This window comes from Seriola aureovittata, chromosome 6 (genome assembly GCF_021018895.1).
Source record: "Seriola aureovittata isolate HTS-2021-v1 ecotype China chromosome 6, ASM2101889v1, whole genome shotgun sequence".
Classification (NCBI taxonomy): Eukaryota; Metazoa; Chordata; class Actinopteri; order Carangiformes; family Carangidae; genus Seriola; species Seriola aureovittata.
In genome coordinates, this window is record NC_079369.1 from 25,324,197 (window position 1) to 25,347,347 (window position 23,151).

Sequence of the window (23,151 nt, forward strand, 5' to 3'; positions counted from 1 at the left end):
GGTATAAAATAACATTTTATATATATATATATATATACATACACAGTATATATATATAAAGCTGTTTGCTGATGCACTTATTGTACAGTATAATGTGTTTTATAATTTTTAAGGTAGTTCTCAGTGACCTCTTTAACATTGACACAGTTATTCATTTCTCACTTTTATTGTATTCATATATGAAAATAATACTGTGCAAATCCCTAGACAGAGTTGTCAGGGATGGTCAGATATTCAGTGAAAAACACAAAGTGAATGAAAAAATTATTTCTCTTCACAACATCCTTGTCAAACATTTACTCACTCTCACACACACATACACAGTAGAGACATAACACTGAAGTACAGGAAGCCAGAGAGCATCAGGAAAGATATTAGTTGAGTTTTATGATCATGACATGACAAGTTTGATTCCTTCAAATCTAAATCATGTTGGACACCTCTGGCTTCCTGCACATGACTGTGGACCACCATGGCACAAGCATCATATTAAGAAAATCACGCAGCATTCACTTGCAGCTGGACCAAACAATAATGTGCTAAACTTCTTATCATTCTAGTTGTATCAAAATCTTACAAAACAGTTCAAACAATGTTAATCAAACATTTCTCCTCGTCTACAGATCCTAACATTGGCTGACTGTAACATACAGTACAGTGGCTGGACTTTAACAGGAAACCATTAAAAAACACAATAGATACACATTTCTCAATCTCTCAGTGTCGCATTTTATGACAAATACACAACAAATACACAACCTCTCAGTGAGTTTCATGTTCAGTATCATCAGGTCAGAACTACGTAGTTGTTCATTGTCCACGCTGCGTTAAAAACCCAAACTACAAAACTTTAGATCAAAACCTCTGGAGTGCTTAATAATCCACAAATCTGACAAAACTAAAACCAAAAAAAAACTGATGTGATACTTGTAGTAAAGTATTGGTGGATGATCTGATCCAAATCCATCAGAAAGCTTCTGCAGCACTTCAGTGGTGAAACACAAGAGCCTGTTGCAGGACTCTGTGACGACTTCAGGACAAAATAAGACACAAGAAATGTGCTACTAGTTTGTTGATGCTTCTTCGCCCTCAGTTACATTAATGCTACAATACATAATCTTATGTAAAGTTGATTGAAGGAACTTTAAGTAATGTTTTCCAGCTGGGTTTATTTATATAGCTCTGTGATACCAGAAGTAGTCAAGGTATATTATACATGTGTTAATACAGGGAGCTAATATGATAACGTGTATGTTTTTCTAAATCACGGATGCTAGAGATAAGAGAATAGTATATCACTGTCACTGAGGCCTCACCAAGAGTTTGCATCACAGGACTCCTGGTGTGTGTGTGTGTGTGTGTGTGTGTGTGTGTGTGTGTGTGTGTGTGTGTGTGTTGTGTGTGTGTGTGTGTGGTGTGTGTGTGTGTGTGTGTGTGTGTGTGTGTGTTGCCATTGAACTCCTTTTTTTGATAAATCCAGATCAGAGGAACTAGTGTGAATCTGGTTTTAAAAAAAGTTTGTGGACCTATCAGATCTCCATATTCACATGCTCGAAGGATCCTTAAGACTTGATGCTGGGCTCAAATATTCTTTGACTGTTCATAGCTCCCTGTCTCACAGAGAAGTCGACGACAATTCGTTTTTAGCGTCATTGTAGTGTCATGTTAGTGTCATTGTACACAGAGTGATGCAGGAGCAATAACAGGGCAGCCTGTAAACTTAACAAGCCGAGTTTTGTCTCAAAATGACTGAACCACAAAACCATGATGGAAGCAGGGAAAGGTGATGGAAATGCAACACCACACAAGGCAAGGCAGGGCAGCGTGACTTGTTGGCTGAACATGCAACGTGCAAGCTCAACATCACGTCCACTCACATCTTGCCCTGCATCTCGTGTTCTGTGTCAACACATCTTTAGACTCTTCACCACAGTTTCTACTGCTCTGAGTCGTAGCAATAGTAAGCTCCACCCTCTTCATTCCTGCAAGGTAAACATTTGCGAAAAGCTACGTGCTACACGGTTTTCTACCTGGTGCGTATGCTTCCATATAACAAACTGGACTGTGCTTAAGCAAAATATGAGCCAGGATCAACATTTAAATTTGTGCTTTTTGTTGGTAGATCAGACCTCTGGTTGTGAGTTTGTGTTATTGGTGCAGCACTTAGCATCAGTCTGTCTGCAGCCGTCATCGTACCGTGTGCTCCACTGATTCCCTGAGCAGTTCCTCGGCAGTCATGTCTCAGTACATGTCCTCAGCGTCTCTGATGCTTCCGAATGACAGACTGAAAGTGCTTCCTAGTCTCTTGGTGACGCTGCTGCCCTCTCTCTTCTTCTTTCTGTTCCAGTTCAGCAGGGAGGCGGAGCTCTGGCCCTTAGCCGCGCCCAGCAGGCGCTGCCGAGCATTTTCTTTATCGCCACAGTTGGACAGCATGATGGCCCTTCGCTCACAAACCTGCTGACACACAGGTAATGTCCTGGTCACCAAAAAGGTAAGCATGCATACATTGAAACAGCAGGCACTGATATAACAACAAACACACATAAGTACCTGTGTATCATGTGAGTGTAAAGTGACAACACTGAGCTCCACCCCACTCTCACTGCAGCTCTTCAGCATGTTGACAACCTCGCCGTGTTTGGCCCATTTACAGTCCTGTCCGTCCACTGCTACGATGTAGTCTCCTTCCCTCAGTCCTGCCTCCTGTACAACACACATCAGAACACAAATGAAAAGTAATGCATTTTTATTGCATTTTCTACACTGTTGATAATTGAGTAATACATTTTCAACTGTAAATTCTGCAGCCAATCATCATCCACATGTACAGGCCGACTATTGCTATATGTTAAAGTCTGGTGTTGGCGTCCAACTTCACTATGTGCACAATGTGGTGCAAGAGTTAAAAAGTTTACATGAATTCATATATAAATGTGTTGTGGTGTCGCCTTTAAACCCTGGATTGGTCAGGAATTAATTATTGCATCTTAAATACACAAAGACTAAAGTTGTGTTCAAGCTGATTTTAAGGCAGATTAAACATAAAACTCAATGTTTCCAGATTTTACCGGAAAAAATGTTTTGATTAAAAGATAGGAGCAGATTAACATTTAATTTAGTTTGCATTGATTTTCAGATGGAAAGAGAGAAAATTCTAATGAGCTTCAAATTATACAAATAATCCCTCAAAAAAAAAAAAAAAAAAACTGAACCAAGACTTTCCTAATTATTGATCTGATTTTTTTTTTCCAATCATCAGAATAAACACTAGTAAATAACTGGCTTTTTCTTTCACTCAGAACCTTCCTCAAAATGTGCAGATGTTCTGCTTTGAGTAACATCTGTCTGACCTGCTTCCGGCCATCTGAAAGTTTTGGAGAACATGGAAGAGAGGATCAGTGCTGCTGTGACTGATGAAGTAACATGTCAGTGGATTTCGTCTTACCGCTGCACAGCCTCCAGGTATGACTCCTGCCACCAGGACGGGGGAGTCTCCTCTGAGTGTGAGGCCCAGGCCGCCCTCTCTCCTCTGCAGGCAGATCAGTCGCACCGGGCCCCAACGAGCCCGCGCACAAAACACTGACAGAGGCCCCTGCAGCACAGACAGGAGTCCTCCTCAACTCAAGTACCAGTAGGTGCTACAGTTTATTTTAAACTTCATTGCAGTGTGTATTTACCAGTCTTTGGAAGATGTCAGTAACCTGCACTGTAGAGAAGTTGGTTGGAGTGATGTCTGGTTTCTGATGGGTTTGAGCTATCAACACAAGAAACCAAAAATCACTTCCTGTCATTTCATCATAGATTGAATATCATTGACTACTGAATATTATAGAAGCGTCTTACACTGTATCTCTGGAGCCTCTGCGGTTTCATCAAAGTCATCCTCTCGGTCCAGCTCGGAGTACTTGTCCAAAGAGCGTTTGTGTGTGAGAGACAGCACGTCCTGCAGAATGTCCATCTTCCTCAGGATCTTACACAGACCGTGGACACGCATCGCCTCCTCGTGTCTAATTACTGCACGCCGCAAGTGAGCTTTACCTGTAAACGTGTAAGAAGAGATTTCTTTTTTTAAATATGTGAAAATAACTGACCCAAAATAGCAAAATTGTAAAACTACCTTTGTACATTTCTTCCCTCACGTGTGCACAAAGTTGACTTTCATTGTACCTCAAAGCAGCTACCTGGTGCTTTGTGTCCTTTGTAACGACAGATGGTTCACTGCTGTATATCTGGACCAGATAACACGCAACTGATTCACATGAACTCACCAAGCTTTCGTCTCTTTTCAGGGTCTTGTAGGACCTGGCTGAGCGACGGCCCTAGAGGAGTGCTGACATAGAACTGGAGGAAAGCCTTCTCTGCTTCCTCCTCATGCTGCTCCTTCTCCTCAGCAGATGCTACAGGAGCTATAGAAGATAAACAAAAGTTATAATGTATGTAGATACTCACAACTGTCCTGCGCAGAGCAAAGACTGCACTACAAAACCTGATCCATAATATCAGTACAAAATTTTTCCATCACTTATTTAGCAATATAAACAAATGGCATTCATTCTGAGTGGAGCTCCTCACTTCTACTGCTCATTTGTTTTATATCTATGTATGTTACATTATTTTTTTAATTTTCCTGCCAAATAAAATAAGATAATATATAATTTTTTTTACTTTAGTAGTTTTTACTTACACATGTGGTCACAGAGGGCAACAGCAGTGTAGTAGTGTGAGAGAGCACGGAAGTGCTCAGATTTGACCTGAACCATGGACGCCCACGAGAAGGGCACGTAGTCCTTCATCAGAGGCTGCGTCATGGTCTGCTGCACCAACAAGTAGACGTCCGACACCTGCAGGACACACATGTACGTTCAGACTGAGTATCGCAGGATGTAAACAGAAGCAACACAGACAAATTTAAAAAAAGTGCTCACGCGTGCAGCCTCCTGTGCCAGGCTGAGTTGAGAAGTGAAGTGTATGTCCTGTGTCGTGAGCGTGACGCGCTCGAAGACACACTCCTGCACCTGGGCGATCATCAGCCGGACCAGCATGCAGAGCGACGGACCACTCATGTCCAGACTTGGCGCGTTGGAGAAGTTCTCCTTAAGGTAATTAAACGCACCTAAATACACACGGAAAGAAATGGCTGTGAACGTCGGATGTAATATGGATAAAATCCCATTTTATGAAATTTTATGTTTTTAATATCAATAAACAGGAAATCATGGTAAAGTGCAGTTTCCAGGAATCAACTGAAATTATATATAAACATAATAACTGGACAGGAACGTCTGTTTTTGGAAAATCTAGAAAATAAACCAACTGCCAGAACCAAGGTTACTTAATCAATTTGATGGAAAAAGAAGATGCGTACATAATAAATATAATTAATGAATATAAAAATCTCATATTGCCATAAAGATGTCCTATTCATTAAATTCAGGGACAGACAGTATGATAAAAAGAAGGTGACCAAATCTTCTGCCATCCTGACGGTTGATTCATTTTATCAGTCAATTTAGAGAAAATTTATCAACAACGAGTTGCTGTTTAATTTAAATTTATCAAAGTAACATTTTCTGGTTCCAGCTTTTGAAATGTGAAGATTTTATCAGTTAAATCACTGTAAATTGAATTTTGTGTTTTGACATTTTCTTGAACTGTGGGGAAACTGTGATGGACCCCTTTAACCAGTTGACAACTGATTAAAAATTAAGCCATAGATTAATGTGTGTAAATAAATTAAATATGAACAAAATGTACACTTAAAAACAGAAGGTGAACAGGTTCAACTGGGCATCTTAACTGTGTAGTCTCCCAAAACAAGTGAACAGAGGTAGTGTCACATTCAGATTTGTGTTTCAGTACCTGCAGCTCGCTGAAAGGCATCTATAGCTCGGTCTATTCCAGCTGTGGCAGAGCGGTCCTGCCGTGCTCCGATCTGTGTGTACAGAGCACCGATGTTGAACAACACGCTTCCTTTCTCAAAGGCCAGCGCACGCTGGCACGACGGGACGCCTGTCAGAGAGTCGTACCTGAGAGACGGCAAAAGACTTGAAATTCTACGACTGAACTTATAAGTTAATGTTGTATGAATTTGTCTTTACATCAGAGGACTGAAACACATGAAATGATGCCCAACTGCTTCTTACTCAAGTGGAGACCCTGGAAGACCCCAAACTAACAAATAAAGCAGAGTTACTGGCTGAAAAATTAAAAGTGTTCATATCTTACCAGTGGAAGTGAACGCCGAGGTTCCTGTGTGGAGGAAAGAAGCGCTGGTCCAGGTAGTACAGCTGGTTGTAGTACTCCATCAACAGCTCCAGACCAGCCTGGTTGCGACTGGGTGTACGCATGGCCTGACCCACAGACAACACACACAGATATACATCTAACATCACAGACAGACTGAAAGTTTCCTGCACGTACGTTTTTTCTCCATCAACAGTTTCTGTATCGCTGCCTGGAGGTAGTCTACACTGATTTTCCACATCTAACTTAATAAAACCAGATCTAATACTTAACCAGGTGAATGTTTGTTTTGTATGAAGTTGAATGATTGAATTTATTAACCTGTCTGAGCTCCATAAGCTCCTTGATCTCCTTGTCGTACAGAGAGCTGTCCTCTCCATAGTGCTCACAGATGAAGTCCTGTGAGAGGAGACAGACATGACGTGATGATAAATCAGTTTCGCAGCAACTGAAAACCTTTGTGCACTTGTACATATTTCACAGTATGTATTAAGCTTTGCTCCTCAATAGCACAAACATGACAGGAAGACAAACTGTTGTTTTAGCTTTATCGTTGTGATGCATCCAATACTGAGAAAAAAATCTAGAATCACTTTAAAATCCTCACTTTAAACTTGTGCAGTGAAAATACTCTAACGAAAACTCCTATATGTTTGTCGAGCTTTAATATAACTTTTTATAATTTCTCAGGAATGCAAAAACATTGGTGGATGTGAAGTTAATTCAGTTTATCACAGTGAATAAATCAGGTTAAATGATGTCTGATATATTGTCTTTAAAATTAGGGTCAAAGGTCAAACACCAATAAGCTTAACAATATTCCTTCACTACTTGTTCTAATAGTGTCTAATAAATTCAGTCTATTTTTTCTGTAAAAATGAGAGAAATGATGTGGGTGAAATGTGAACAGCTGGATTCTGTCGTCACCTGGATAGAAACAGTGAAGTCCACCTCTTTGGTTTCTTTTAAACCGAGTGGGATCATGGGAACGTTGACAGCCTCACTGAAAAGAAATAAATACAGTATGTGTTTGTGTGTAATCTGTCACCAGTTACACTACGTCAAAACCAACACACACACACACACACACACACGGGTTTCAACCACAGTCAAGTGAGCACTGCCATCTGCTTGTCTTCAGACACAGCAGGCTCACTACTCAGTGCTTCATCCCGCTAATAAGCAAAGCTAAAGCCAAGTATTAACCCTTACGGCTCCGACACCCCCCAAGTCACTTCCTCCCATTCACAGTGAACACAAACGTGCACACACACCATGGGGTCATTAATGACACTCTAATCAGGGGATTTATCCCTCCCATGACCTGGGCTGCACAGGGAAAGATCTCCAAGCTGTGACAGACTACAAACACACACACAAACACAGATTCCTTTGAAGGACTGATAACCAGACAAAACATAAGATAAATGCTACAGGAGCACATACACTCAAGAGCAATGGATGCTTGTTTTCACCTATTATAATTCTGATTAGTCTAATGAGTGTGGCCTGAAATGCTTGGGATGAATAATAAATAGACTCTGATCTGTGTGTGAGTCAGAACCGTCTACCTGTCTGTCTGGTAGACCTCCATGTTGCTGTTGAGCTCCTCTAGTTCTTCCTTCAGCAGCTGCAGGTTGGAGTTGACGAAGCTGAGCTCCAGAGCGACAGTCTCCCTCACCTTGTTGTTGGTCGTCGCTCTACAGAATAAAACACACACACCTGTTGTCAGATGTCTTCCCTTCATTTACTCTAACAAAACAGACCATAACAGAATACAGCACACATCAGTTTTAAATTTGACAGGAGAAAATGTGAGTTAGACTTCAGACCAAATCAGCCAAGTCAGAAGTCTTGCCACTGAGCAGGACACACACAAACCTCCTAAACAACCAGAAAACTGTCATAAAGTAAGTTCTATACCATACCCCATATTCAACCCCTTTGGATCCTATTATATATGTAGGTTACTTATTATCAGTTATTGTGTTAAAGAATCAGAAACTGCAATCGTCCACACTCAAAATAATTTATATCCGTTTAGAGTTCAGCTTTTGATAAAAAAAACAACGCTTCAATTAATGCAGAAAATGAACCATTATAACAATAAAATAAATAAATCAGCAAGCAGCTGCTTAATTCTCATATTAAATTTAAATTATCATTGTAAATTAATATAGTAGAAATCATTATATAAAGCTTATGAGTGCTTTAACGATTACTTGACAAATCAATTACTTAATCAACCGGGAAAAAAAACAAGTTTGGATTTAACAATAAAACTGAGAAACACTCTCTATTCAGCTTTAAATGATACGGTTTCTGTTGCTCTTTTCTGGCATTTTATACACTAACTGAAAAATGTAAATTTAAAAATCAGGAGTTAAGCTGAATGTTATATGATGATAATAATCAGTGTCTGACGAGAACAAACAAAATGCTTTCTATATACAGTAACTGTGGCACGTGCATTTGTTACCAATGTTGTCTCTGTAATTTGAGAATGAAAAATAATGAGATATGAATTTGATACTTGACAATTCTGTAGTAATTATATACCATAATTCAACCATGGAAAAAAAAACATAAATTAGCTGCTATTATATCTGGGACATTGCGTTGCTGAACGTGCAGGTGTAATTTCGCAGTGGATGTTAAGCAACTCTTCCACCAAACCACAATACACACACTAAGCAGTGGACTTTCCTTTCACAACAAGCCTGTCTTAAATGTATGCATCTCTCTCTCTCTCTCCACTAACTCCTCCGTCATCCTCTGTTCATTCAGTCCAAGACTCTCCACTCCTCTAAACACAGGGGGAGGGTCTCAGTGCTGCGTAAAGCCAGCTCACACTCCTGTGGTGGGGGCAGAGATGAACAACACAGTGTTCCTGGAAATCTGAGGCATCAATGGGTTACCATGGTAACTAATGATATACACTTTGTTGGACAAGTGGCTAAGAAAATCCCCCTAATTATGCAATTAAATTTCACTGGCTCAGTGACACAACGAGACTGAGTCGTATGAGCCTCAAGCACAAACAAGATGAGGTTGAGAAGCAGAAATGGAAGAAATAATGAAAAAAATAAATAAATAAATAATGATTTCAGTTAAGCACAATAGACAAATACTAGATGCAGGAAACAGTGATAGAGTTTTCTTTATTTCAAAGTTTCTCACTTTCCTCGAATAATTGGAAAGATTAAAGGTCTTGGTTCTGAGTGAGTCATCAAGACGCATCATCGAGTCGAGGATTTGAGGAGGAAAGATAAACAGAAACTCACAAAATCATAGAACTAACAAGGTGTGGCTCAGATATGGGTCATAGATAAATAATACAGTTAAGCTCACTTAAATGTCAGATTTTCTTCATGGATTCTCCATCTGGGAAAATTGTATTCTTTCATTTTTCTCTGAGCATATAATCAGTGGACTATTCCTTGAAATTAGTGTCATCACTCCAGTGAGGGCAGGACACACACAGAGTCAGCTCTATTCTCTTTTACCAAATCAGACTGCTCAACAGCATCCTGCCCTCCACCTTTAACACTCTATATTTAGACACATGTTTAATGTAACCAGTGTTTGTATCACAGCTAGTTATTCTCAGGTGCTCTCACTCCAATGCTCACACCTTTTAACACTATTTTTCATTAAAATTAAATGTTTTTTTTTCCATTAGGCACGGTGTTTAACTGGGGCACTATCAACAACAAACCTGTAATCATGTCTAATTTTCATTAGTTGTTGTGAGTTTTATAGTATTTCACATCGTGTTATTTTCACAAAAGCCCTTCTAGGAACAGGTGTTGCAAATTAGCATCTGCTATAAAAACTATGCCAGGCTGTTTTCAGTTTGTCTATGTCTACTGTATCTGTCCCAAGCAAATAAATAAGGGTTATACATTTTTGAAGATATTACAACCTTTGACTTTAAAAAAGCTGCCAGTTGATACTCTGGCTTTTGTCAGACACAGTACAGAACATCTTACATAAACAAAAACTGAACTAAACATTATTATACATAATGAATACTGAACATACTGAATATGTACAGTAAATATGATGAAACATGATAAATTGTCCAGACCTCATATGAAGCAGATTTGCTTTTGGGTTAGACTTTTTACCATTGTTTGCCTCAGTCAGGACAATCAGTGACCTCTGCACAACCTGAAAAATGTGATTCTCTAATCACATGACCAAACTGGGCTCAAACACGCAGCTGAAGCTCACCTCTGAGCTCCTTTTAAATAATGTTAATCTGTCCAGTTAGACCACTTTACATTCACCTCTCCCTCCGTCACTCCCTCCCGATTTCCCACACACACAGACACACGCACGCACACACACACACACACACAGACACACACACACACCTATATCTAGGATCAAGCCAAGGGCAATCTGATTAGTCAGCTTTAAATGGGCTGCCAAATATCCCCTTCACACACACCCACTTGCACGCACAACACACTGCAGCTTTTGAGGGGAGAACTAACTCTTAGTAGAAAGTATCAGAGAGGCTGAAAACAAGGTGTTTTACCTAACTTATCATAGTTTTGTAATTAACTGACATGAGGACCAGGATTAAACTAGTTACTGTCCCTCAGCTGAATTCCCCCAGAGAAATACACTCTGTAGCACACAACATGACGTCTTCATCAGCCAATCACGAGCCTTGATGAGTTACAACCCATCTTTCATCTGTAATTAGCATCTTAACACTCCCACCCCATCACCCACTGCTACTCATACCACGACCCAATTCCACAACAGTTCCAGAGTGAGTGAAGTGAAAAAGAAAGCGAGATGTTTTGTTGTGTGTGCTTGTGTATGTGTATGTGTGTGTGTATGTGTGTGTGTGTGTGTGTATGAGTGTATGTGTGTGTGTGTGTGTGTGTGTACTATTCCAGTTGACCGGAAAGGGGGAGGATAAAAAAAAAAAAAAAAGTCTGACAGTGCCAGACAAATAAGTGGGGGATGAGCTTGCCAGGGCTTCGTCTCTCTCTGCATGGGAACAGGACGGGAGGCGGACACAAAGCCAGCTGATTACAGGCCGGCAGGCTGTGTGGGGGTCCTCTTTGTCTCTGTGACCCACCATCCCAACAGAAAGGGCAGGAGGACCTGTTTTATTTCCCCTAAACTGAGTCATCACCTTTTAGGATAACAGCCTGAAACCAGTCAAAAGTGGAGCTGGAGAGAGAGAGAGAGAGAGACGGCCAAGAGAAAGAAAAAAACATCACTACCTGTTAAAGATTTAGTCCAAACTAACAACTTAATTAACATAATTAACTAATTGTTAAAGTCAGTAATAGTCACAGTTTCTCAAATGTGAGTACTTTTACTGTTTTATATTTGGCTGGACTTACAATTAGTTCAACAATTCATTATACTCTATTTGGTAAAATAAAAATGCCCACCACAGTTTTCTAAAGCCCAATGTCTTCAAATTACTTTTTTTTGTCTAACCAACAGTTCAAAGACCCAAAGACATTCAGTTTACTATCACATAAGACAAAAAGCAGTAAATCAACACTAGAAAGAGTTCATGTTTGAGTGTTTTGCCTGAAAAACAATTAACTGACTATTAAAATAGTTATTTTCCAGAATAATACATGAATGGACTAATTCTTTCAGTTGTAGTCTTGTTAACTTGATGACTCTTGTTGACATCCTTGTTAACTAATATCTTTGGGTTACGTAGAGTAATTGTAGGTATTTGCCCTGTTTTCTATCATCCATCTATCCCAGAGAAAGATCTTTGGGAAAGTTGATTAGTTGAAGCCCAACACGTCCTGGGAGAATAGTGAGGGGTGCCCTTGTTGTCTTTTAATTAAAGACTCTGTTGTTTTTTCTGTTGATCTTATTAAATTCTGACACGACACCAAGAAGGAGGCAGAAAGTATCTCCTTTCTTTAATTAAGTGGCTCCTCCTCCTTCTCCAAAGTTGAATCTTTACGAGTTCATGAGGGAGAGGCAGTGACTCCTCTGCAAATGTGTTTTCAGACTATTGCACTACAGTTCTCAAAACTGCTATGACAAAAGTGGAGATCAAATGTATGCACATATATTACATGTATACATGTATACTTTCAGAATCCGTAAAAACATGCATAGCCTGAGAAATAGTTAAGGAGAAGGAAAGGGGGAGGGAAAAGGCAAAGGCACAGAGAGATGGAGAGACGCTGGAGAGGATAAAGATGATGCTAATGTTCTCAGAGAGAACACTTTGATGTTCTGCCATCGTTTCTTTTTTCATTTCCCTCATTTCTTAACCAATAAAACTCTTGCATGCTGTGTGAATGACAGCCTGCTGCTTAAAACACAAAGCGAGCACAGTTCATTCTGGTGATTAACTGTTGGTGCTCGTGCTGCAGAAGTATGCAGTGTTCGATTACTATCAAAAAATATATGAAATATGAAAAAAACAAAGAGGAGACACAAACGTTCACAACACAGAGAAGACACAGAAGCAGACAGACACATAAACATGCATGTTTACACACAGTGAACACAAACAGAACCATAAAACTGGGTGGTGCTGGTGTGTGTGTGTGTGTGTGTGTGTGTGTGTGTGTGTGTGTGTGTTTTGTTTAGGAGGGGAGTGATCTCTGACCTTTTCCCATCACCGGACTGAACCACAAATGTGACAGAGCCAACAAGTTAACAATGAGCAACCAACACAGAGGAGACCTGAATAGCATCTATCACTACATCTTAGAGGAGGAGCTGACGAGACAAAGTAACCATGAACAATGGGTCCATCTTACTACTAGTGATGTCACGAGAACTGACACTTTGGTAGCAAGTCAACACCAAAAATCAGAAAATGTAATGGCACTGGAGATTCTTCCAGGCCTGATGAGGGAAGAATAATAACCCTACAAGTATTCTACTAGCTCTAGTACATTAAACATAAAGGGAAGGAGAAGAAGAAGGCAGACATAGTAGCAATAACAACAACACGTGGAATGGCAAAGGCAAGTGCAGGTGCAGCAACAGGTCCACTACAACTTGCCAAGAGTCACTGGGTTCAAAGAAGATCATCAGAGACAAGTCAGAAGACAAGTTATAGATGACCAAAATCTGGTATGCAAACAGTGTCACAGAGCATTTAAAATGAAAGGAGGATCAGTTGTTAACTGGTTATTTACAGCATATCATCAAAATGTTCATGTCCTGAAATGTTATTGTTTGTTATTGTTATTGTGACAGCTGCAACGCTCCATACACAATGTTCACAAACGCTAGCATTAGCTTGTTTAGGCTAGCATAGCGACAGCTCATCACATGAACTGGGTGGCCACTATCATTACTCTTTCGTCAAAACACAACCATGACTCTTTCACCATGTCACCATGTTAGTTCATTTAAACAACTCCTTGCACACTGACTATATGAAGGGATGTGTGCGTGGAATCTGTTACCAAGAATCATGGAATTTCAATGGTACTGATTGTGACTAACAAATTTCCAGTATCATGACATCCCTACCTACTGCATTACAACTAGTAAAGCAGACAAACTCTTCACAAAATAAACCCCTTAACAATTTTTCACCCTACTATTATGCTTTGAAATCCATTTTCAAAAGCAGGTAAGAAACATGTCAATATGACTGTATATTTTCACTTATTTCCAACATAATTCCCCTTGTTTTAATTAATCAGATGACTCTATCTTCACACTGACTCAGTGAAGTAGTGATGCACATTATCTGAACATGTGCAGCAGGAAAACAGATGACAACTCAGCAGATGAAACTAAGGCTGAGCAATGTCAACATTTTGACAACAAACTATATACATTTTGACTCCACAAAATATCGCCATGTATCATATGATCATCAGAGCAGTATAAAGGAAAACAGCCGTGTGATTCAGCCTAACCTGAACAAGTTCTCTGCTCCGGCTCTCATTAGCATCTCCTTGTTGATTTGCTGGTTGATGCGCGCTCTTCTGTGCTGCAGTTTACTGCGCTGAGTCTGGGCGAAAGGATCGCATCCCTGCAGAGGCAATAAAGACAGAGGCAACAGAAATGATGAAGGACTGAATAATGAATGTCATAAAAGTGAGCAGTGTAAGAAGTACCGTACTGGCCCAATATACAACAAACCAGGACTGCAAAGCAAACAATAACATCCTCTAAATGTGTGGTTAAATAGAGTTTATCAATAACAATATATCACATTTATAATTGAGTTATTTAGATAGAACAGCGCACAGTTTTTCAGTCTCAAAGAAAATCCCCATTAATCAGTGGATTAGTGTTTTAATCAACCAACCAGCATCAACCAATTGGTGGATTTACAACCCAGGTAATGTTTTCCCTCAGAAGATTCTCCTCTACATCAGCTACAGATAAAGCGAGAGAGCAACAGCAACAATTAGGAAAAGATCACTTATTTGAGAGAGAGAAACAATTAGAGAGAGAAAATTTTAAATATGGGTGGGTATGCCCGAAGTAGGTAACAAAGAAGACAGCTTTATTTGTTTTGTTGGATGTCCCATCTAGACCAGGTATGACATTCAAAAAGACAAATCCACAGTGGACAAAATTCACTCCCAACTAAGACTTTCAAATAATAAAATTGTTGCATCAGAATAAGATACTACATCTACATATTCCCACAAATATACTGTACTCAAACTCAAAGTAGATTTCACTTGGCTTTAACTGTCAGTAAGCTATGGCATTTTAATGGTAGAGCTTATTGGTAGCAATAGAATACAGGCTGGACAGAAAGCTGCCTGAGAGCCTTACTTCAAAGCAAAAAAAAAGGCCATGCTGGATAGAAAAGCATGCCATAGATGATGGGTGTGTCAAACAGCATGTCAGAGATGTGGGGTAGTTGAGGGCTCAGGAGAGGAGAGCCTTTTGGATGCTAAAGATGGAAATAATCTGATGTGGTGCAGCAGGAGGAGAAGCTTCTCCCCAGCAGGACATTATGTTTAATAGAAAAGGGAGCTTGTGATATGTCAGAGCTCTGTATCTGTCTGAAGATTTAAAGGCCTCTTAAATCTCACTTCAACAGGTATTTTCCCAACCACACCCCAACTGCTTCCCCACAGCTGATTGTTAGACGTTTGCCCACTAAAATCAGCAATCTATCATACAAGGCCCCACTGTTTCACACATAGAAGGTAAACAGATGTACAGTAACATGACAGATGGAGCAGCCGTACTGTAAACAGGCTGAATACTCCCTTTCCTTATCCCTGTGGCTCCTTCCATCACCTTCTCCAGCCCTCCTACAGACAGTTTGTACAGCGTGTGGACGTTTCCCATTTTCTCACACTCTTTCTCCCTTTATCTTTCTTGTTCCCTCTCACCCAGTTAAGGTGTTTGTTTAGCATGCGCACGTCAAGTAATCCTCAGAGTGCCTGTGTGGATTAGGCTTCTGGCCGAGCTCCTTCCTCTGCTCCACCATCAGGAGGGCAGGAGGATGGAGGCTGCTCGACATCTGTGCAGTTAAAGTCTGTGTCAAAAACCTTCAGTGTCCAGGTGAGACTTTCTCTAAACAGACATCTTGTTTTTCAACTTATAAGTTTTCTTTGCAGTCAAGCAGTAGAAAGTGATGTGCCGTGATTAAGGGCACCAGGTCTGTGATCATTAATTTTCTCCATTCATGCTTTTCAAATACACCCACATCTTAAGGTAATTAAAAGGATCAGATGAACCGAATTCTAAAAATACATATTTTCCCAGTTATGTTTAGTGGTTTTGGTTTTATCTGCTGTGGCCTTGAGACACCTGCCTATGAGATTTCAGCTGTTACACAAACCCAGTGGAGATGAATGGATTTTTGTTTGTGGTTGATAAAAGTATTGAAAAATTCATCATTCATCAAGTATATTTGGAATTACGCTTTGTGAAGATACACAAACACCAAGAGGGGTTTAATGGGTAACTGTAGGTTGCAGAGGTTTGCAGAGGAGGTGACACGCACACCTTCCAAACTTGAACAACACACTGTGGATCACTGAGCTATAAGCTGACTGGTTGATCAATCTCCTGAAAATGTATACACGCACAGATAAGCCCCAAAATCACTACATGTATAATATAAAAACCCTACTTGTAGCCTCAACCATTGTTTCTATCAAAAGACATAGCTGCTATTTTTCATCGCTTTAAGTTTCACATATGAAATTGCATTCACCTTCATTGTATTGGGGAAATACCAGCAGAGACTCTGCTGATCTCAAAACTTGGGGAAATTGCTATATCACTTATCTGCTGCTATTTTTTGTTATATCTAAGTATTTAAACTATACATATTATACTATAATATTGTTTATTTTTTAAGTATTTGGTACTGTCGTTTTTCTTTCTTTGTAGTGTGCACTTTGCTGCTGTAATACTGCAAATTTGACAGAGAGAGTACATCCTAAGACCTCACATACCTGTAGTGTGTGTCTTTGTATATATGTGTTTGAAAGTGTGTGTTTGCAGGTGTCGCACCTTTCGGATGCTCCCACTGTGGCTGCCCTCTGTGGGTAACGTTAAGGGCATATCGTCGTCCGAGGCACCGTCTGACAGGGACATTTCAAACTCTCTGTGGAGAATACTATCAGTATATATACATTTATTTTTACTTAAAAGTGTCACATACTTGCTATACACCACTCTTTATGTTAAAACCATCCCTCACATTACTACGTAGATTCCAAACCAACAATATTTAACTGTAAACGGGTAAGTTAGCTAACGAGTCGCGGTTTTATCACTTGCCTTGTCGCTGGTTCCTCCATCGTGAAGCAACGACACCGGCGGCCAGGAAGTTCCTACATTTCCCCCAGCTTTGTATAACTCGTATAAAGTCAGTCAACAACGGTAGACAACAGTAAACAACTTTTCACTCCGAAAAACGACCGAGTTTCTACTCTTTACATCGTGGTACCAACATCTCCTCCTCCGCTTGCTTTTTTCTGACTTGTGTGCAGCTGCAACAGCTTATTCGCCGAGGCGGGCCGTGAATGTCGAAAACAACCAATCAGGTTGCAGTATGTAAGAGCGACAGTAGATATACCAAATCAGAGGGAGGATTAGGGCAGACCAACAGCCAAGGGTGACCAATGACAAGGCGCTCAAGGCGTCCCCTTACGCCGCGGGCCGTTGCTATGACGACGTCAGGGTTGTGGCTTGTGTGTGGGCTCCACCTCCGTGTAGGACTGAAAACATGAATATAAATCATTTTATTTATGTACACAGAATTATTTTGTATAATTTACTTTTTTATGTAATTCCTTTATTTATATATTTCTTATGATAGCCATTATTATTATTACCATTATTATTATCATTATTATTATTATTATTATTATTATTATTAGAATAATATAGAATTATTATCGCATAATAATTTTCTATGTGATTTCAGCTAAAACTAGTCCAGTACTATTGTTCCAGACCTCTGAAATTATTATGTGGATCATAAATAAATAGGTTATTATTTTAATTGGATAATTCATTCATCTTTTTATCCATCCATTGTCTATTGTTTATCCAAGTCCGGGTCATTTTTAATACATACATGCATTTGGTTAACAACTCCCTGGCCATCATCCGTACTGATTTTTTTATAGACATTTTTCATACTTTGGTCTGAATAATTGTGTGTAAATTGCATGTTGGATTAAAGATTATTATTAAAGGTCTAAAAAGTCTGAAGTTGAACGTGGTGAACCATGCAGAAAACCTAGTCCGAGGCACTGTCCCAAATCTTTTGGGGCTGTATTGTTTGCGCTGTGAATATTCAAAGTGGTGGAAGAAGTATTCAGATCCAGATTCAGAAGTTTAAAAGGGAAATATCTCTTTGGTGGGACTGCTAACAGCTCATAGACATCTGAGGCACCTTAAATACACACCACTTTTATATAAGGGGTCACAAGCCAACATCGTAAATAATATGTTGCAGCCTATTTTATAAGGTTATTTTGTTTTTTATCTTGTTAAACTTGAACTTCAGATGTCAAAAAACAATATTTCCCTCTGAAATGTTGTGGATTATATGTATAAATTAGCATAAAATGGAAACACTGTACATATGTAGAGTAAAGTGCCTCAAAATTGCTAATAAGCAAAGTCATGCAAGCTTCATTGTCCTGGATCCAGGAGCCAAGCATTATCCTGTTGGGCCCCGCTTCCTGAGTACTGTCACTTTCTCAGTTGTCGAAATACAACTGTCAGTTACTTCCTGATACATTTTTCTTCTAAGAAATGTTATCTGCTCTCAAGTGTGGCCTTGAATCCTTGAACCTTAGTGGAAGAGGAGCTTGTTTGGTCTGGTTTCTCTTCTCTCTGACTCCTATACAACCTCAAAATCTCACGTTTTTTTCATTTCAGTCCTTAATGTCTAGCTGGGTGATCACCATCATTGTTGCCTGTTTCCTTCCTTACAATGTCACCATTTTCAACATTTTGCCCAGTGATGCCACTCACTTATTCACTCTCAGCAGTTTTTACCAAACCAGCACAGTATTCTCGTCTAACTAATTCATCCTGATCCAATTTATTTTAGTTCCATGAGACTGGACAAAACTAGATTGTTTCAGGATGGTGGGGACATAATGAAATGACCTGACCTCCTTCAGTCTTTTTGTACATTGTTGTTGTGTAACAGAGGATGGTGCTCATCTCCAGTGCTTCTCAATTTGTCTGGCCTCACCTCCATATGGTGGGTCCTCCTGTCCTGGTCCCCAGCCAAACAGTTAATTATAGCTCCTTCCCAGAAATCCATGACTTTCTCCAGCCAGGCAGCTGGTCAGCGCTGAGGAGAAGCCTTCCACCATTAAACTCTTGGGCTGCAACCTTGAACTAAGACCACTCACCTACAGGGATTATGTCGAGGACAGAGATCCTGTATGGGGAGATTAATTAGCATTGGGCTGTGGATGATTTGGTGCCAGGACTTCAACTGAAGATGAGAAAAAACTTGGAGTTTTAGTGCATTTGTTAAAGGAAAATAAATGCAAGATGGCGGCACCATTTTGTATGCTATATTAATTTGAGTTATCTACCTTTTTGTGTACACTATACAACTACTTAAGAATAGTCATTCATAGAGCTTAACAATAAAAGCATAAAAGCTTCTGTCTGTACATGAATTATTATTATAACATCTACTTTACATGATGAAAACATCAATGTTTTATATCACCAAATCATTTATACTACATATTTCTTCTTCTGATCTCCTCTAAGCAACAACTGAGCTAATGTTGTTAGGATTGATGGACTAAATCTTCTAGTAACTCAGTATAAGAATGCTCCATTACAAATAAAAGTTTTGGATTGAAGATTTAATTGGATTCACATTAATATTGGATTATCATTCCTGGTGGATTAACTAATGAGTAGAATTGTAGTGTTGCAGATGGATGAGAGGGAGTTAATTTTAAGGATTTTTAAAGTCTATAACAATGTGCAATGTTTTGCAAGTGAGATCTATATCTGTAACGTAGCCATAACTACAGCTGTAACATAAATGTAGTGACGTTTAAAAAAAAATACAATATTTGCCTCTTTGAAGTACAAAATAGAATAAGAGGAGATAAAATGGAAAAGCATTCAAATAATAGTTTAATATAATACTTGAGTAATCTATTCATAATAATTCTTAGGTTTAGACCAAAAAAACATTGGATTGGTTGGTTGTATTTTGAAGGCATAGCCTAACTTTGGCCTCTTATCACAATTTTATTAATTTTTACAAACCAAACAATCAATTGATTAATCAAGAAAATTATCAGATTAATCCATGATGAAAATAATCATTAGTTATACAGTCTATGGTTTAAGTCATATATAGAAACAGTTAAAATGAACTCCATCCCAACCAACTGCAGCAATAAAATGTTGCTTAGACATTAATGCAGATTAATGATGATCTAATGATCTAATACTTAATAGAACAACACTCACACTCTCTTTTACTTATGTCACATTTTAATTGTAGGACCTTTACTTGTAAAGGAGAATCTTTACACTGAAGCAAGTAGCAAGAAAACTTGTAGGTGACAAAATTTGTTACAGAGAATAAAAAATCAATTTGCTTATCAAAGCACGATTAACAAATTAACAATGTGTTTGAGTATATACACTTTCTCTGCAGGTGTTGTGTTGTCTGGCCACTTGGGGGCGCTTCCACACAGTAAATATTATATTGTGTTTCCACAGTCTTTTTAAACACTGTTTGATACTCGCTTTTCTGAATGTTTAATGTTCTAACATATTAAACTTATATTTTACAATTAACTTTGCAAGATGGGGAATAGTCGGTATTATGCTCGGCTGATTCAGGAGCATAACAAAGAAGGCCACCAAGGAAACTCAACCCAACCAAAGCAAACTAGAACATATGCAGTCAGTAATCAGTTGTGTAGTGTAACTGCTGGATGCAAGGAAAAATGATAGAGCTAACTACCTGTAACAAGAACTTAACTAAACACAATTCCAAACCAAATAAAACCAAGTTGGTTGTCAGCCTTCCAGGAGGGCTGATAGAGAGAGAGGTCATCTTTGAAACCTCCCAGTTAAATAGGCTCCAACCAGGTGAAGCCAGTCCTTTAATGAGACGGGAGGGACCAGCCAATCAGGAAGAACCTGGAAATAAATGCAGCAGGGAATCACTCACTCACTCACTCACTCACTCACTCACTCACTATCCAGGGAGTTCTATGTAGAGGAGTACACAGTGAGTTTGTCTGTAAAATGAAAAAGCACTTTCGTAATTTTCTCTGCACTGTTTTTCTGTCTTTCAGTGCGAGCGCAATGCATGATGGTATATATTGCTTTGTTAGTGACCATGGGTTGTACACTACTTTTCATAATGTATTGTGGGATAAAATGAAGACCCCCACTAACAGTGTGTTCGTGACATTTTACTGGCGCTTGAGAAAGTGCGTCGGCCATGACGTATTACTGAATATTAAACTCTAATTTATGAAGACTCGGTGTGAAAAGATCTGTTACTAAACCTGGACTTCAGTATAAATACAGATCTCTTGCCTCCTTCTCTGAAACTGAACAAAGTGCCATCAGCAGAACTGACCTTTCATACTCACTTTGAACGTGTTTGCTGTTGAGGTCACAGACTGAAGCTGCAGCAGAGTCAAAGCCAGATTTAATGGACGTGAGTGGATGTAAACCTTTATCCCGCCATGAGAATCAATACCTAACAAAGATGTGACATTTACTTCATTTGAATTGAGGATGTTTGTCAAAGTCAAGTGGCAACAATGAGCATTACATGAGGCTAATGAGAACAGAATACATTTTTTGGCTCATTTGGTGATCACTTTAATCACAACATACTGTAAGTGAACAGGAATAGCACAATTAAGTTTAGATATTCATAATAGTTCATGACAAAGAGGACGTCATGGGGAGGCATCATATGCATTTAGTGTGTATGTATAGTTACTATCAAACAGATTTAAGTGGCTCTGTGTTGGCCCAGAATTCTACTTCATGATATTTATATTGTGCCACGGATTAAGCTGGAATAAAAAGCAGTTAGCTTTCCCAAAACACAGCTTTAGTGGCCTCAAAAGTAATGTTAATGCTATTATTATCTTGGGGGAAGTTGGTGTCTGAGTTCAATCTATAAACTAAAGGAGATGGATGGTGAAAATATTTCTTTAGGTTGTGGTTTATCCATTAGCTCAGTATTTCTGTGTCTCTAGGCGGCAGTGAGCACAGATTTTATTTGGCCTCTGCAGAAGCACACTGTTACCAAACCTGGCAACCTCACACTTGACTGTTGCTCATAAAGAAACATTTCCAGCTAATAATTTTGTTCTTGTACTGATTAAACAAACAGGGTGTTACATGTTTATCATTGAGCTTTAGACAGAGCCAGGCTAACTGTTTCCCCCTAGTTCCAGTCTTCATGCTAAGCTATGCTAACCACATCCTGAATTTAGCTCCATACTCTGCCCACATAACTAAAGTAGATGAGTGAATTTCTCAAAAATGTTAATAAATCATATTTTAAGATCTACTACCCCTGCAGTGACAGTACATGTAGCCTATAGTCATAAAAAGTCTCACTTTTGTATTATAGGATGTTGAATTGTAAAAAGCAAACTTGATTGATAGAATAGATTGACTCAGTAGCTTCATAATGTCATAATTTAACGATATTTTATGGTTTGATTTTCCAGAGATAAAAAGTTATGACTAAATTTATCGTATTTTTTGTGATAAAAACTACTGAAAAACACAGGAACAAACAGCCAGCTGGAGGAAAATCATCACAATGTTTCAGGCTGTTTTTGTCGGCTTATAAGCCTCTAATTGAACGAGCTGCAAGGATGAAGCAAGTACCAATTTCAAGAAAAGATGTATAGATGAGAGAAATAAATTTGGTCTTCCCTAATTAGCACAACATTATATAGTTATGCTGCTTGGGTATAATAAGCTGACTGATAATACACATGCTGTTGAATACTCAGGCCCTGTCCGGTGGTCTTGGAGGGTGGAGACACTCGGTGAGTAGCAGGACTGGTCAAGCAAGGAGACAACTCTCGGGACGAGGCTGCAGAGGTGACAGGAGGTCTCACTGAGCGAAGGGGGGGGGGGGGGTTTGGAACAGATGGCCACCCGGGTGGGCAGGTTGCTGGCAATCCCCGCTGCCCTTTCATTAGCTCCCATGTCATGCACCTATTTAACGGGAAGCTGACAAGCAACAACTACGCTCGGCAGTGTGGGTAACACGCTGGAGTTTGTCCTCAGGATACAGGAAGGTAGACATTTTTCAGACTGAGAAGGTGCCTGAAGGTGATAAAAAATTTAGACAGGGGTTGGTTTTGATATGTGTACTGTTAAATTAAATACATCATCTGTTTGACAAGACACATTTTTATCTTGTCTGGTGATGAAAAGGTGGATTTGAGTGCG

The 23,151-nt window shown here is 39.3% G+C and overlaps 1 protein-coding gene across 4 annotated transcripts; it reads right to left on the reverse strand.

Moving 5' to 3' along the window:
* Positions 1-1,420: 1,420 nt before the first annotated feature.
* On the reverse strand, positions 1,421-17,168 carry rhpn1 (rhophilin, Rho GTPase binding protein 1). Of its 4 annotated transcripts, none has more exons than XM_056378416.1 (16): positions 16,981-17,168; positions 16,711-16,804; positions 14,136-14,251; positions 7,815-7,943; positions 7,171-7,246; positions 6,565-6,642; positions 6,226-6,350; positions 5,860-6,026; positions 4,926-5,113; positions 4,685-4,841; positions 4,269-4,406; positions 3,844-4,038; positions 3,678-3,754; positions 3,446-3,592; positions 2,551-2,703; positions 1,421-2,457 (listed from the first exon to the last, which is right to left on the reverse strand). In XM_056378416.1, the coding sequence occupies exons 1-16, from the start codon at positions 16,998-17,000 to the stop codon at positions 2,242-2,244; spliced, it is 2,076 nt and encodes a 691-aa protein (XP_056234391.1). In that variant the 5' UTR covers positions 17,001-17,168; the 3' UTR covers positions 1,421-2,241. The 4 variants fall into 4 exon arrangements, with proteins under 4 accessions (XP_056234391.1, XP_056234390.1, XP_056234389.1 ...); XM_056378415.1 differs by having other exon boundaries at positions 1,421-2,454; positions 16,711-16,816; XM_056378414.1 differs by having other exon boundaries at positions 16,711-16,816.
* Positions 17,169-23,151: the final 5,983 nt, after the last annotated feature.